This window comes from Notamacropus eugenii, chromosome 2 (assembly GCF_028372415.1).
Source record: "Notamacropus eugenii isolate mMacEug1 chromosome 2, mMacEug1.pri_v2, whole genome shotgun sequence".
Lineage (NCBI taxonomy): Eukaryota > Metazoa > Chordata > Mammalia > Diprotodontia > Macropodidae > Notamacropus > Notamacropus eugenii.
In genome coordinates this window covers 43,437,014-43,452,176 of record NC_092873.1, presented here as the reverse complement: position 1 = coordinate 43,452,176, position 15,163 = coordinate 43,437,014, and the positions used below count along the sequence as shown (strand labels likewise).

The 15,163-nt window shown below is 42.5% G+C and overlaps 1 protein-coding gene across 9 annotated transcripts in view; it reads right to left on the bottom strand.

The window, feature by feature from the left end:
• LOC140525070 (merlin-like) overlaps positions 1 to 15,163 on the bottom strand; it is a 66,500-nt gene that overhangs the window by 5,436 nt on the left and 45,901 nt on the right. For 3 of the 9 annotated variants that reach the window (XM_072640096.1, XM_072640103.1, XM_072640104.1), the window contains 5 exons: positions 14,755 to 14,857; positions 13,888 to 14,015; positions 10,298 to 10,448; positions 6,029 to 6,235; positions 1,822 to 5,241 (listed from right to left, as the gene is read on the bottom strand). In XM_072640096.1, coding sequence (XP_072496197.1) covers positions 5,197 to 5,241; positions 6,029 to 6,235; positions 10,298 to 10,448; positions 13,888 to 14,015; positions 14,755 to 14,857 — 634 coding nt within the window. In that variant the 3' untranslated portion in view covers positions 1,822 to 5,196. Of the gene's footprint in view, positions 1 to 88; positions 936 to 1,821; positions 5,551 to 6,028; positions 6,236 to 10,297; positions 10,449 to 13,887; positions 14,016 to 14,754; positions 14,858 to 15,163 lie in introns of those variants that run through there. The other 6 variants (XM_072640098.1, XM_072640097.1, XM_072640101.1 and 3 more) reach the window with 4 other exon arrangements.

Sequence of the window (15,163 nt, the reverse complement as noted above, 5' to 3'; positions counted from 1 at the left end):
AATGACCTGTGTGTTTCTAAACAGTATCTTCCCATTTTTGTCAGTTTTACATTATGTGTGATGTAAAACTGAGAAATAACATGACTTCTTTTGGATTTGTAAAAGAAAGTTTAATTACTTAATGCAAATGTCCAAATAAATGGGCTTCAGTTTTTTTTTTAAGACAAAATTCCTAAAATAGGTTACATTACAGAAGATGAACTATAGCTTTACTGAACAGATTTATTTTAACAAAACAATATTTTTCCTTAGTAAAAAACAAAATAAATAAATTCCCCTTGTAAATAAGCCTCATATACAATTCTGAGGTACTCTTAATCGTTAGGTCTGTATACCCTAATCACGTACCAGATATCCTAATTAGGTCTTTCTCAGATACAAACATCTCCCAAGACAGTTTACACTAAACTTGTTTATTAAAAATATTTATTTCAAGTTTTACATCCCTTGTAATAGGACACAATATTCTTACTGCTTAATATGTGTGGGAAGAAATACAAATGATGGTTTTTGACATGCACAGAGTGCCCAACAAGTTGGCATCAACTTTGATGTTCTGTCAAAGGTTCCTGTTGTAATCAGTTTAAGTTTGCCTATGAAACTTACAAAATTATGTAGCTGGCATTAAATACATCGATCGTTAACCATAATGCTATGGTGCTTCTTTTTTAACTCTTTATAAAACAATTATATGTTGTTGATCAAGAAGATATCTTTAGTGGGAGCTGTAGTGAAATGTTAAAATATAAATGAAAGTAGAAGCAGAAGAACACCTGATTTGAAGGACTTCAAAGTGAGGAAGCTAACTTTTAGAGGTGTATTAAGTACTTGGGGGTCTTGTCAACCATGTTGTAATTCCTGAAGGGTTACTTGTATTGGGCAGATAAACTGGTTTGCCATTCACTAGGCTTCTAAGGTGTATTTTGTTGAGATACCTGTAATATTAAAATACTCTATTTAGCCTATGAGGAAATCTCACTTAAATTCCCAGTGACAGGAAGGGCCCCTCCTCAGTTGTCCCAGAAGTTCACTCAGGTGAATGGTGAGTGTTGTCCTCATAAGGATTTTCTACAAGCATGAATTTTGTCAACTAATAGGTAAAATGCAACATTTAAAAAGACCAATTAGTGATAGACAAAGGACGTGAAAAGGCAGTCTTCTAAGGAAGAAATCTCAGCTATCAACAACCATATTGTAAACTGCCCCAGATCACTAATAATTAGAGAAATACAAATTAAAGGAAGTCTGAGGTTCCATCCATTTGTCATATTGACAGCTGACAAAAGAAAATCACAAATGTTGAAGAGGCTGCTACAAAGCAGGCCTGTTAGGGTACTATTGGTAGAACTGTGAACTGGTAAAAACCATTTTAGAAACCATTGAAGCTATGCCCAAAATACCACTAAATTTTGACTATCCTGTGACTTGCCTCTACTTCTAGTAGGCCTATATTGCAAAGAGATCAAAGAAAGAGGGAAAGGACTAATATGTACAAAAATATTTATAGCAGTTCTTTTGTTGTAGTAGCAAAGCACTGGAAACTAAGGATGTGCCCATCAGCTGTAGAATGGCTGAACCAATAGTGCATGAATGTAACAGTGCCATTGAGCTGTAAGAAACAATGAAGGAGACAGTTCCAGTGAAACCCGGGAAGACTTGTAGGAAGTGATGCAGAGGAAAGTGGGCAGAACCATTTATAAAATGACAATACTATAAAGACAAATGAGTCTTATGAACTCTGACCAACCAATTATGATTTCAAAGGACTTGATGAAGGATGTCACCCACCTGACAAAAGGGATGGAATAAAGACAAAACACATTTTTCAGTGTGGCCAAAATGGAAATTTGTTTGCATATTTCTTACAAGGGTTTGTTTTCCTTCAATGGTTGAAGGGAAGGGCATGGGGAGAGAACAATCCATTTCTGTCCATTAAAAAAATTAAATTAAAAAAAAAAACAACCAATTGAGTGTTTTCACAGTCTTCAGAGAAGGCTGTTGAGATTTAACTTCATGAAGACCAGGTCAACTCACTCAGCCCTTGAGACCTGGACAATTCCAGAGTTGACTGTGCCTCCAGAAACAAGCAGATTGGAGCCTGGAGCAGCTGCACAAGCACCCCAGTTCCATACCTGTACTCAGACTGTTAGCACTCACAGTTGATACATATAATAAAAGCCTTTGGGACTGATAAGGCTAATCTACTACATATTACTTTTAATATCAGATATCTAAATAAGAACAAACAAACCGAGACATTGCTTGATCCACTGATTTTTGCTTGAGGAACTTCTGTGATCTCAGCTGTGACCCCCTAAGTTTGAGTTAGGGTTCCTGAGAGCCCCAGCAGCCCTGTGGTTTGACTAGCTGGGGAGTTCCTGACTTTTAGTACAGTTCTCAGTACCTAACTTAATACATAGTAGGTACTCTAGTAGTCTGTTGAACAGAAAAATACACCAGATTTGGATAAGTTCCTCAACTAAACAAGGTGTCTTTCAGCTCCTTTTATCATATCCTGTTGAAAGAGCACTACCTGAAACTGACTGAGGAAATTAAGTTCAACTAGATCCACTATGTAATGAGCCTAAAATATTCAGATGAGTGAAAAATTGACTCTATTCAAGCCTGAAATTATGTTTGCACCAATGTGATTCTTGAGATGACTCACTGCTCATCCAGCTCAGGTCAACAAAATCCAGTTTACTATGTGCAGACCACTAGTCTAAGCACCGAGTGAAATAATGATGTATATTAGATAAGACATACATCATGGTCCCTCACCTCAGGGAGTTTATGATCTAGTAGGGGACACAAGACGTAAATAACTACAATACAAAATGATACATTATAAGTACATAAGGAACAGTGCTTTCTATGTGAGGTCCAACTGGGGCTAATATTGCGTGTAGGGAGGTCTCAGAGAAAGCTTGTGGGAAAATGAAGTATTTCCATTGGGCTTGTAAAGGATGAGTTAGAATTATTATGAAGCTAGCAGGAAGGATAATACTGTGTGAGCAAAGGCAGTTGGTCAGGATTACGTGCGGCAGGGGAAAGAGGAGGGAACAAGAACTGATGGGGAGGGTGTGATGACAGATTCAGACAAACTAGGAAGACTTGTGTGAAAACACATGAAGGGAAGTGAGCAAAACCAGGAAAACAATTTACCAGAGGATGACAATAATGTAAAGTAAACATTGACAAAAAAGGTCAGAACTCTGACCAATGCACTGACTGATCACAACTTCGGAACGGAAGGGAAGGAGTAGACATGCAAAAGGAGACATTTTCAGAGACAATGTGTGGATTTGTTTGGTTTGGTTATACTTAGGGGTTACGAGAAGGCTTTAATGGGGATATGGCAGGTGAAGCGAGTTGGGCAATGGATCGATCTTTCTAAGCAAGAAAAGAAAAAAAGTATCCAGGAAATATTTGGAAATAACATGAGAACAAAATCAACTCCAGAAGGAAATACAGACTAGTAGGACAGTTGTATAGCATTAGATTTTACATATTTATAAAATAAGTATGTGCCTTTTTCTAAAAAACAGCACATAAATTCAGTTTCAGATAATCTTTTTCTGTTCTTTCTATATTGTTCATGTTTATAAAGTACATGATATAAAGGAAAAATACATTTAAAAAGGAAGGCAGGGTAAAAGTCAAATCACAGAGGACCATTGAGATCTCTGAACAAAAATGACGATGAACGCATCTGTGCTTAAGGAAGGTTAGTTTGGTCTTCTGGTGGAGAAAGGACTGGAAGAGAAAAGAAGTGGAGGGGTTTTCACAGTGCATGTAATAAGTAATAAGAGCCTGGACTAGGAGCCTGACAGTGGAAAGGGAAAGGAGGAGATGGGTGTGAGAAGCACACCACAGGCAGAGTAGACGGTACTTGGTGAGTGACCACACCTTGGAGATGACAGAGAACATCAAAGATCACCAAGGCTTCAAACTTGGAGTTTTGACAAATGGAAATACTCGTGATGGAAATAGTGAAGCCAGAAAAAAGGGAGTCAGAGGATGATGGTGAGCTTGGTTTTGGACCCAAGGGAAATGCAGGCAGCAATAATAAACTCTATCCAGCTGGAAATGCTAACAAGTGGGGAGGGAGCCACACAACAGAAGCCATGGAACTTCTGGAAGAGTTCTGAGCAGCTGACACTGGGAGAGAGAACGAGATCTGAGGAAATGACCTTTGGGAAAACAACCTGAAAAGTGAGAGGAAGGAGAGAGAAGACAGAGGAGGAATGACTAAAGAGACACAAGGATGGCCAGATGTGATGTCTCTGAAAGCAACAGAAATGAGCAAATGAGTTAACAGTGGCAAATCCTGCAAAGAAGAATGAACAAAGGTCATGGTCAACAAGGAGCAGGCCCATGGCCTTAGAAGGAGGGGTGGAATTGGAAGCCAAACTGCAAGGAGTTAAGGAAAATATGCAGTTAAAAGTATGGGGGTTAGGCAACTTTTTCAAGAAGTTTGGTCATGAAAAGAAGAGAAAGATGTGGTGGTAGCTGGTCTAAGGTTAGAAGAGAAAAGGTTTTTATTCTTTTTTTTTTAATTGGGGAGGCATGTTTGCATGCAGAAGGGAGTTAGTTAATGGAAAGGAAGAAAGTAAAGATGCCAGAGAGGGGGAAAACAAGAGGTGGAAGGGATTAGCATCAGTAAGAAGGCAGGCTCTTCCTCTGAGGAATGGAGAAGAAAACAGGAGTGAGGTTTCTGGAAAGTTCTGAAAGGTGGACAAGGAGAAGCAGGTGACCTTAGTCTTCTCAGGGGAGTTAGAAGCTGTCACCTCCTCTAGGTGTGAGACAGTGAGACTTGAGAAGACCTAAGATTTCAGTCCCATAAGAGAAACCAAACTAATGGGGGCTGACATTTTCTTATTGGATGACCACCAAATTAAAACATGCGAGAGAAGTGCAGTATTAAAATTGCTAAGTGATATTACATGTTGGGTAAAACAAACAGTGGTCATCACTGAAAATAAAATATCCATTTAGCTTACATTTCCTTGCAGCCACATCCTGAAACTTGGATGTAGTGGATAAGAGCTAAGGACCTTTGAAGGGTCTGGCTGAAGCCTGCCAGCCAAGCAGCAAGGAAGGCCAGGTATGAAGGCTCCCACTCAGAGAGGGTCCAGAAGCCATAGATGGAACCAGAGCCAGGGACCAAGCCAGAAGCAGCAGGTGGTGTCTCCATCAGAAGCAGGCCTCAGAGTCCAGGGAACAAACAACAGATGTAATCTGAGGGCAAGCCAAAGACAGGGACAGTCTGTGTTCCAGTTAGAGTCCATATGATTTGTAGGATTCAAGCCTTTTATCCAGGAAGGGAGTCTTTTTCTGCTTGGCCTACCCTCTGAATTAGCAGCATCAGGAAGGGTCTTCAGTATCCCTTTATAAGGAAATGGCCATCTCGGAAGTATGGCACACAATAAACCCCTTTCATACTACTTTTAAGCCCCACAGAAAGTATTTTTACACAAATTCGACGTATTCACCTTCTGGAAGCTATGTAGATCAAATGTAGATCACATCTGAGTCACACTGTTGAACCTAGGTGAAAACACATTATTTTTCCCACTTTAAATTAATCCTTTGAACTAGAGCAGTTAACAGTTTGATTCAGTATTCCCAGGATTCCCAACAGCTCCAATGTAATGGATTCACACCAGGCTTAAATGGAGAAGTGACTAATTTATGTGAGTTTGGAAATGCAATGTAGGTCACATATTACTTTGGGCAGGAAGAGATTTTGAAAGACAAGAATTGCATTTAGAATTAAATCTCAGCATATGGTCCTAAGCATGAGACCTAAAAATTTTTAATGACAGAAAACCCACAAGAAGCATTAAAAACCTTGAAGACAGTAACCACCAGCGCATGGGCTGGCTGAAATGATCTTTTCTCCTGTAATAAAACAGACTGAAGGACGGAGTGGACATTTTGGAAACCAAACTAGCCCTATACACTGGACAATCTCATTAAGCATAACAAAGATCATCATTTTGGCAGAAGCAAAACAGTGTATTACCTTTACAATGCTTTTGCAAGTTCCAGTTCCCACGTTATTAGAAACGGAGGTGTTTGTTCGAGAACACTTTTCTCCTCTTGTGCTATAGCAGTTGCTGTTGATGCATGGCCAGCGACTAAAAGCATTCAGCGGATAGCTCGGGAAGGGCCTCTGGATATTTTCATCCTGTCTGCCTCTCGCTTCACACAGCTTAATCCATGATGGCACCTTCAAAAGCAAAGAAGTTCCCAAGCCAAAATGTAATCCTACGATAGCACTCCCCTCCCTTGCTGAACTAACAATGTAGCCAGCAAAGTACACTTAAAAACTTCTTTCCAAGGGACAGCTGTCAGCCCCAGGGAAGGCAGGAGGGATCAATTTGGGAAGGAGGGTGATGTGAAAACAAAGGCTAACGATAAAAAACATTTTCAATGTATTTGTCCAACCAAGATGGTGGAAATTCTGTTGGAAAATATGACAAGGAATCATGAAATAAAAGAAGCCAAAGCAACTCAGACCAGTGTATCATAAAAACCTCCTTCCAAAAAAAAAAGAGCTGAAAGAACAGAATGTGTCAAACAACAAACATCAGCATTAAAAAAAGTTAAATGAAATGTATCTAAAGAGGAAGGAAACAGCATTTATTTCAAAATCATCTGTCTGTGTGCAGTCAAATCACTGACTGGTTGGAATAAAGATTATCAGATTAGAAGAAGTGAGAGAGAAAGAAGACACTGTGCAATTCTAGCAACTCCAGCCTGACTTGTTTCAACAAACTGTGGACTCCAAAAAGAGAGAGAAACTGGCAAAAGTAAAGCTGCCAATTCTTACTACAGGCATTCTTAGACCATTTTAACTGAGATAAAAGTGATCATAACAAGGAAGGCAGAAGACACCCTCAGCCTGTCGATCAACAAGCAGTTATTGAGAGTCTAGATGTGAGGTACAAAGAAAAAAGCCATCCAGGTCATCAAGGAGTTAACATCCTATAAGAGTGGAACCTTAAACTCCTTGCCAGGTCACAGGACCCAAAGATTTTGCCAGCTTGTTTAAATAATATTAGTGAGGCCTGCAGGCGTCAACGGCTTGGAATCCTTCCACATGGAGGCTGAGACTGGCAGATCCTGGAGCTCAGAGGTTCTGAGATGCAAGGGATGAGGCCTACCTGGAGTCCCCACCAAGTCTGGGACCGATAAATTTCCCTAGAGTGGGGGACCACCTGGCTGCCTAAAAGAGGGTGAACCAGCCCAGGACAAATGGAGCAGGGCAAAACTCCCCCACAATCAGCAAGGGGATGGGTTCCAGGAGTGGTGAGAGTTCTTCCAGGCTGGGTGAGATAAATGAATAAACAATTGTAGATCATGAACACTACCATATCACAAAGCAGCAAAAAGCCCCTAAGGAAAAAACAAACCTCTAAAGAACCTGACTTAGAACCAGCTGAACCACGTTATACCAGTACATTCACTGCTGAAATTGGAAGGACAACAAACAGATGAGACACAGAAGAGATCTGATGGCATTTTTATTGACCTTTTCTCATCGATACGCTGGTAGTTAAAGGCATTTATCAGGGCCAAAGGGGAAAGAGGGCATGCTCAAATTATTATTATAACGGATAATAATCATGATTCACGTTGATATGGCACTTTAAGGGCTACATGGCATTTTACATGCTCTAGATCTCATGTGGTCATCACAAGAAGCCTATAAGGTAGATGCCCTTAATAGGCACATTTCACCCATGAGAGAAGTGAGATGGGGGCTACCCAGCTCGGACCCATCTCTGGCTGGATGACAGCCTCCATCTTCCTGACTCTCCATCCCCTATACCTAAACAGAACCCCCAGCAGGTCCAGCCTTGAGTTACCCACAATTTCTAACACTGAGCAGGAAAGAAGAAGGACAAACCAAGAGAGTTATCCATTAAATTAATAAGTTAACCAAAGAGGGTCGTATACTTCAAACCTAAGCATTAGTAGCCAGCATAAAAGGACGCATAAAGGAAACTGCCTAGGAGGTGGCACTCCAGGAAATCGTTCCAGCTCAGCATTAAGATCAAGCAGAAACTCAAGAACTAGGCAGAGGCTATGCTCCAGAAATGAATATCAGGAAACACAGCCCAAGCCAGAGAGTCTGCTGTCCACATTGTCCATGCTGGTGTCCTTCGGTCAGGCTGGCCCCACCCATGGGAAAGGCCCTGGTGAAGCATAAACAAATGGGAGAAGAAAAAGGAAGGCTCCCAGCTTGTGGCTTTAGAGTGGTGGCAGTCGGGAGTTTTTCACTGTCTTTCTGGTATTGCTGGTTCTGGATGGAGTTTGTACGACACCTGGGTACCCCTGAGGACCCTGTGTGTCTACCTCTGGTTGTGTCCTACAGGGTTTCAGAAATCAGTACACAGGGGCCTCCCAGAAGAGATGTGAACAAAAATGATTTAGACCAATAGATTCAGCTTCTCCTAATGGTAACTGGCCAAGGATGGATGTGTCTGTAGCAGGCTGTGACATTGAGGGGACAAGAAGGTGAGCTACTAGAACTGTAACATGAGAACAGGATGAGAAGACAGAAACAAAGAAACTGAGCCGTTTTCATAAAGGCTCATACACAATGAAATAATGCCAACAGTAACAGGTGAGCTAATATTATAGTGTGAGGGCCAGAGCGGACACCTGCATCTTGGACATCTTCCTTAAGATGTCCTGTAGGCATCTCCAACTCATCACATCCAAGACACAACTCATTATCTCTTCCCCCAACCATCCCCTCTTCCCTCATCTTACCAATCCAGCCTTAATCTCTCTCCTGACCTCCAGAGACCCATCTCCAGCTACCTATTAGATGCACCAAACTGACCTCATTATCCTACCTGCTCCAAACTCAGGTACTGTCAAGAGTACCACCATTGTCCCAGCCACCCAGCCTCACAACCAAGGCACCATCCCCAACTCCTCCATCACACTCACCCCACACAACATTTCCCACCCATGACCTTTTGTCTCCCCTCCCATGGTCATCACCCTGGTACATATTCTTATCACCTCACACCTGGACCACTGTCATAGCTTTCTGGTGAGTCTCCTGGCTTACAGTGTCCCCACACTCTTGTCTATCCTCTCGCAGCTGCCAAAGTAATCTTCGTAAAGCATGGGTCTGACCATGTCATTCCTCTTCTCAAGAAGCTCCAGTGGTTCCCTCTTGCCTCCAGGATCAAATATAAAACCCTCTGGCTTATAAATCCCTTCAGTCTAGCCCCTTCCTGCCTTTCTAGTCTTTTTACATTTTACTCCCCTATGTGGTCTGTGATCCAGAGACACTGGCCCTCTGGTATGGCTCATACATGCCCCTTCTCATCTCGACCTCCCAGATCTTTCTCTTCTCTCAAGGCTCAGCCTGAAACTTTTCCTGATCCTTCCCAACTCCTCTTCTGTCCCTCAAATCTTCCTAGAGTGGTCTGCCTGAATCTCTCCCTTGTCTCCAATATACTGTAACCTGAAGTATATCCATCAGTGTATACATTATCCTTCACTGGCCCAAAAGAACATCATCTGCTCCTTGAGGTCAGGGGCAGTGTCATCTCAGTACTTTGTATACAGTAGGTATTTAATAAATATACGTGGAAACTACTCCCATTACCAAACTGCATAATCCCATGTCCTTCAGAACACGACAGACAAACTATAACACACATCTAAGAACCAGAGGCTGTGAGCTCAGCTCCTAGAGCTGCTGCTACCTTGGGGGGGTTGCCTCTCTTTTTGTATTCTGTGTATTTTATGGATCACTTTTTCTTCTGATGCTAAAAAGGGATTGTAACAAAATCAGAAAGCCAGGAAACAAGTGCAGATTGGTTCTTTTATCTATCATCCTATGTACATCCTGGAGGATATTTAAAGTTTTAAAATATTTCCCAAGTCTTCCTAGACCTGGTTTCAAGTCTTGTCTCGACACATACGGGCTGTGCATCCCTGGGAAAAAAAGAGACTTAACCTCTTAATGCCTCAAGTAACTCCTAAACTATAAAGTATGGAACAGCCGCTAACTTTCCTAAGAAAGGGAAGTGCTTTACACTAATGAAATCACAAGTCAGAACCCAAAGAAGCTACTTGGAACATTGGCTACAGAGAAACCAAAGGAAGTGACGTGGAAGAGTAAAAGAGAAAGTCAGAAATAAGAGAAGATGTTGGGGATAAGGAAAGAGGGCAAGTAAACAACTGGGCTTAGACAGCAAAGTCATGCCTTAATCAGCCACTCTTTGTATAGTACATTGCTGGTTTACTTCTCCTTACATACCTTTCTTAAAGTGAGGTCTAGTGATCCAAAGACTTCATTCCAACGTGCGATTGGCCCCTTTTGTTTTTCCTCAAGTTTCAGGGCATGGATTTCTGACTTAAGTTCTTTTAATCGATCTTCAAAATTCTTACTCTTCTCCAAATAATCTAACCTGAAAAACACAGAAGAAAGGGCAGACAACCCAACAGTCATACTTGCAGACCCCCCACAAGATCTATTATCAGGGCACTCCTGAACAACGAAACAGATAAATGAGACTTAAATTACATTTTTAATGATATTATTTCAGAAGTGACATTTACAATTTGGGGCTTGCACTGACAATCTGGCTGTGGCATTGGAATTCAGATTAATGAATCACACCCAAGAGTATAGATTGTTTTTGTTTGTGTTAGTGTTTATTTTGGATGAGTCTGTTATAGACAAAACCTCCTTCCTTTCTCTGCCAAACTCCTTGATTCCATGCCTACGATCCTCCTCCTCTCCTCTCTTTTCCTAATCCCCAGTTCTCTGGTTTCTACTCTCCTCACTAAACTGAGATTGCCCTCTCCTAAACTGCCTGCGGTCTCTGGATTAACTGCCAAATCTAAGGATCCAGCCTCAGCCCTCTGCAGCCCTGGCTCCTACTCATCACCCTCTCTTCCAGTGCTCCCACTCCCCTATGGGTCATATCACCTTGCTATCTCCTCGATCTCCTCCTGCTGTCCCACCTGTTCTCTGTTCTTTGCTGATTTGTCATCCATGACCCCCCACTAACCGTGAGTGTGCTCAAAGGTTGTCCTGAGGGCTTTCTCATTTCTCTCCATACTCATTTGGGAACCACATCAACTCCCAATTATCACCTCTACGGAGATGACTCCCATTTTCTCTGGCTCTCCTCATCCCTCCTCTGCTGACTGCTGACCTCCGGCTTCCTTTGTTTCAACTCAAACCCCACCTTCTACAGGAAGCTTTCCCCAGTCCCTCTGAATTCCAGGGCCTTCCTTCTTTGAATTATTTCCTACTTACCCTGCATGTAGCTTGTTTTGTATGTGTTTGTTTGCATGTTTTCTCCCCCATTAAACTATAAGCTCCTTGAGGGCAAGGACTGTCTTTTGCCTCTTTTTGTATGTCAGTGCCTGGCACATAGTAGGAGCTTATTAAATGCTAATTGAACTGAATCTCCATATCCAGACCTGATCTCTCCTAAGTCTCAGTCCCACAGCACAAACTGCCTATTGGACATTTTTAACTGGGTGTCCTGTAGGCATGTCAAACTCAGGTCCAAAAAAAGGTCCATCACCTTTCCACCAGGACAGGAGCACTATTTACCATGGAGATGAGGCTAATTATTATTTAAAATGCAGTAAAATCTGCCCTTTGTTGATGCAGATTCCCAGGGGCCCAGGAGGAGGCTGAAGTGGCCTTCCATCAGGCTAGAGTGGCAGCAACACAGCCAGTGCAGAGTCAGGTAGATTGCCCTCACCTGGACTAGTTCAGCACCCTTGTTCAGTCCCCTTTCCTTGCTATAGCTTTATCACCCTCCTATGCTAACTGGTAAGTTGGCCAATGAATGTCTCATTTCATTCCAATTTAAAACCTGAAGCACTAGATCAGACCTAGCCTACAGCACCACCACCCCCAAACTCACCCCTCTTCCAACCATCCCTATTTCTTCTAAGGGTACTACTACCCTTGCAGCCCCCCAGGTTCACAATCTTGGAATCATCCTCAACTCCTCATTCCCACTCCCCCCACATCTCCAATGTGTTACAAAGTCTCATATCTCTAGCTCCTCAAAATCTCACACCTATCTCTTTCCACTCACACATCTGCCACCCTCACTCCCTCACTCAGTCTCTTATCACCTCTGGCCTAGACCATCACCACAGACTCCTCCTCAGTTTCTCTGCTTCCTTTCTCTCCCCCCTAAAATCAATCCTCCACAAGCTGCCAAAGGGATTATTCTAAAGCCCAAGCCTGATGATGTCACCCTCTCCAGTGGGTCCCCATTGCCTCCTGAATCACAAATAAATTCCTCTGATTGACATTTAAATCTCTTCACAACATGGCCACCTTCTTACCTGTCCAATTGACCTTTCCTTGCACACTGAAAGCCAGCCACACTGACACATTTGTACTCTCCCTACCACTTCAGTACCTTTGCCTGGGATGGTCTCCCTCCTCACCTCCACCTCTTGCAGGGCCGTCTGTCCATGAAGTCCTTCCATATGCCCCCCTCCTAGTGCCTAGGAAAGCATTATTTCCCAAAACTACCAAGTATCAGCATGGCACACTGGACAGTGTTGGGCTTGAAGGCCTCCAACACTTACTAAAAATGTGATCCTAGGCCAATCACTTAACCTCAATCTCAATTCTCCATCTGTGAAATGCCCTGAATCTATGATCCTCTGTATATACTTCTACGTATGTGTATCTCCTCCATTAGAATAGATGCCTCTCTTCCTTTTTGTCTCTAGCACTTAACCCAGAGCCTGGCACACAGCAGCCATATCATAAATGCCCAGTGATTGACTAGGTTTTCTACAATGGTAACTTGCCAATGTGAATTCTGCATTCTTTCAGACTTTCACTTCACTTAACTGAGGAAGTCACTCTCAAAGGAACTGACTGTGTCAAAAGAAACAAGGAAAGAAGTCCTTCGCAGCAGCAATGCTGGAAACAAAGCTTTTGTATTTCCTAGAATAATTTCCATTCCCTCCTTGGACAATATTTAAATTGCCCACCCGGGTAGCTGGGTAGTTCAGTGGATAGAGCACCAGGCCTGAAGTCAGGAAGCCCTGAGTTCAAATGTGACCACAGACACTTACTAGCTGTGTAATCCCAGGCAAGTCACTTAACCACATTTGTCTCTGTTTCCTCATCTGTAAAATGAGCTGGAGAAGGAAGTGGCAAACCATCCCAGTATCTTAGCCAAGAAAACTATCAAAAAGGGGTCACGAACAGTGGGACATGGCTGAAAAATGACTAAACAACAACAAAGATTTATCATGATTTAGTGAGCTCCCTGCAGAAGGGATCAGGACTCCTGTGAATTGTCCTGTGGAAGAGCTCTCATTTATAGATTGTATCAGACACTTCTAGAACAAAGCAAAACAGGTACCACAGGTCAATAACTAGAACTCAGTTATTCCAACATATATGCCAACTGACGCTGACATCCGAATCCTCTCTCAGGCTAAAGAATGAAAGTTAAACGTCAGGGACTCCTTTTGTAGGAGACACGGTTTCAGGGCCGCCAATCTCTCCACTTCACTTCCTTACATAAACACAAAGAGAAACATAGCATAAACAGGCCATCCAATCGTAGAATCAAGACATAAGAGTCTAGAAATTCAACACAAAGACCAAGAGAAAGGGCTTGGGGATTGTGAATCCATTCTGCCAAAACCTACAAAGCTCCCTGAAATGTCAGTAGCATCTCATTTTATATAAACATATATGTGTGTTATATACATGCATATCTGTGTATGTGTGTATATATGTATATACATGTGTATGCTGTGGTATATGTTTATATGTATATGTGTCACACACACGCACGCATGCACAGGTATTTACTAAAGCTGATGCTCAGAGGTAGTACCTACCTCTCCCTTTCTATCTCCAAGGACAGTCTCTTCAGGTCGACATCCCTTAAATCAAACCTTGTACATCCTTTTTCAACTCCAAGGTCTCCACAATCAACAGGGGAAGGTTGAGGATACCTGTTTGTGTGCTAGACAAAAAAATAAAAAAAAGAGCTCTACTTTTCAGCCATCAGAGGAGTTTTATGCCCTTAGACCCTTCAGTCTGAACACACTGGCTGCTTTAAAAACATCATTTCACTGCTTACAAAGAACTTAAATAAAGCATGGAGAGATTGAGTGATTTTCCTAAGATCTCAGCATGAATCACTGGCAGAACTGGGGAAGTGGACTGAGCCTGGAGTCTCAAACTGGACTCCAAACCACCAACCAGCACTTTCCTCCTTTGTGAAATGAGAATATGGAGAGTGTTGACTCAAGGTTCCCAGAGAGAATAAAATGGTGTTCTAAGGTTCATCAACGGAATGAGCTCTTATGGACAAAAAGGGCATCTTTGATTTTGCCCAGAGTACTTGCAATGATGGGCAGAGTGGTGTCTCGACTGCAGCTAAATGAATGACATGATATATCATTAAGGCCACTTCTTTCTAAGTGCCAGGAAAACCTGTGAAATGACTGTGTGAGGTGATAGAGCTGTTGTGCATGTGCTTGTGTGTGTGATGTCTCCCCCATTAACCTGTAAGCTCTGTGAGGGCAGGAAGGATCCTGTGCCTCAGCATTGTGCCTGGTATGCAGCAGACAATCAATCAATGTTTCTGGATTGATTGCTTTTCTTTCTCACTTATGTGACATGGCACTCCCTCGTGTTTTCCACCTCTCCTGATACGCTGCTGCCCATCACCTCAATAGAGTGCCAATGAGTCAACGTACAGGGTGAGAGACTCGGGTGACCTCCTGGAGCCGCTGCTTCGCTCGGCGCTCAGCTTCTCTGGCCTCACTCAGGTCTTGTTTCAGGTATTCCGTTTCCTTGATTCTGTTGGATAAAATATCCCCCAGGTGAAGCAATGAACATCATCCAGTGTTTGCACTTTAGAGCTATGTATGCTCCATGGGAAAAAGCCATGCTTGCATCCTATAAAGGCCTCATGTCAGAAGAGCAGGAGGCCCAGGTGTGTGTAGGAGGCACTACTCCATTCAACAAAACAAAGCAGATGCATCGTTGACCTCACAAGGCCTCCCTCTTCCATCCTCACTTGGCTCCTCAGTCTCTTTAATCATCCCACCCTCATCCATTCACCAGGGCTCTGCTCATTCAAAAATCCCACAGACACATCTTGTC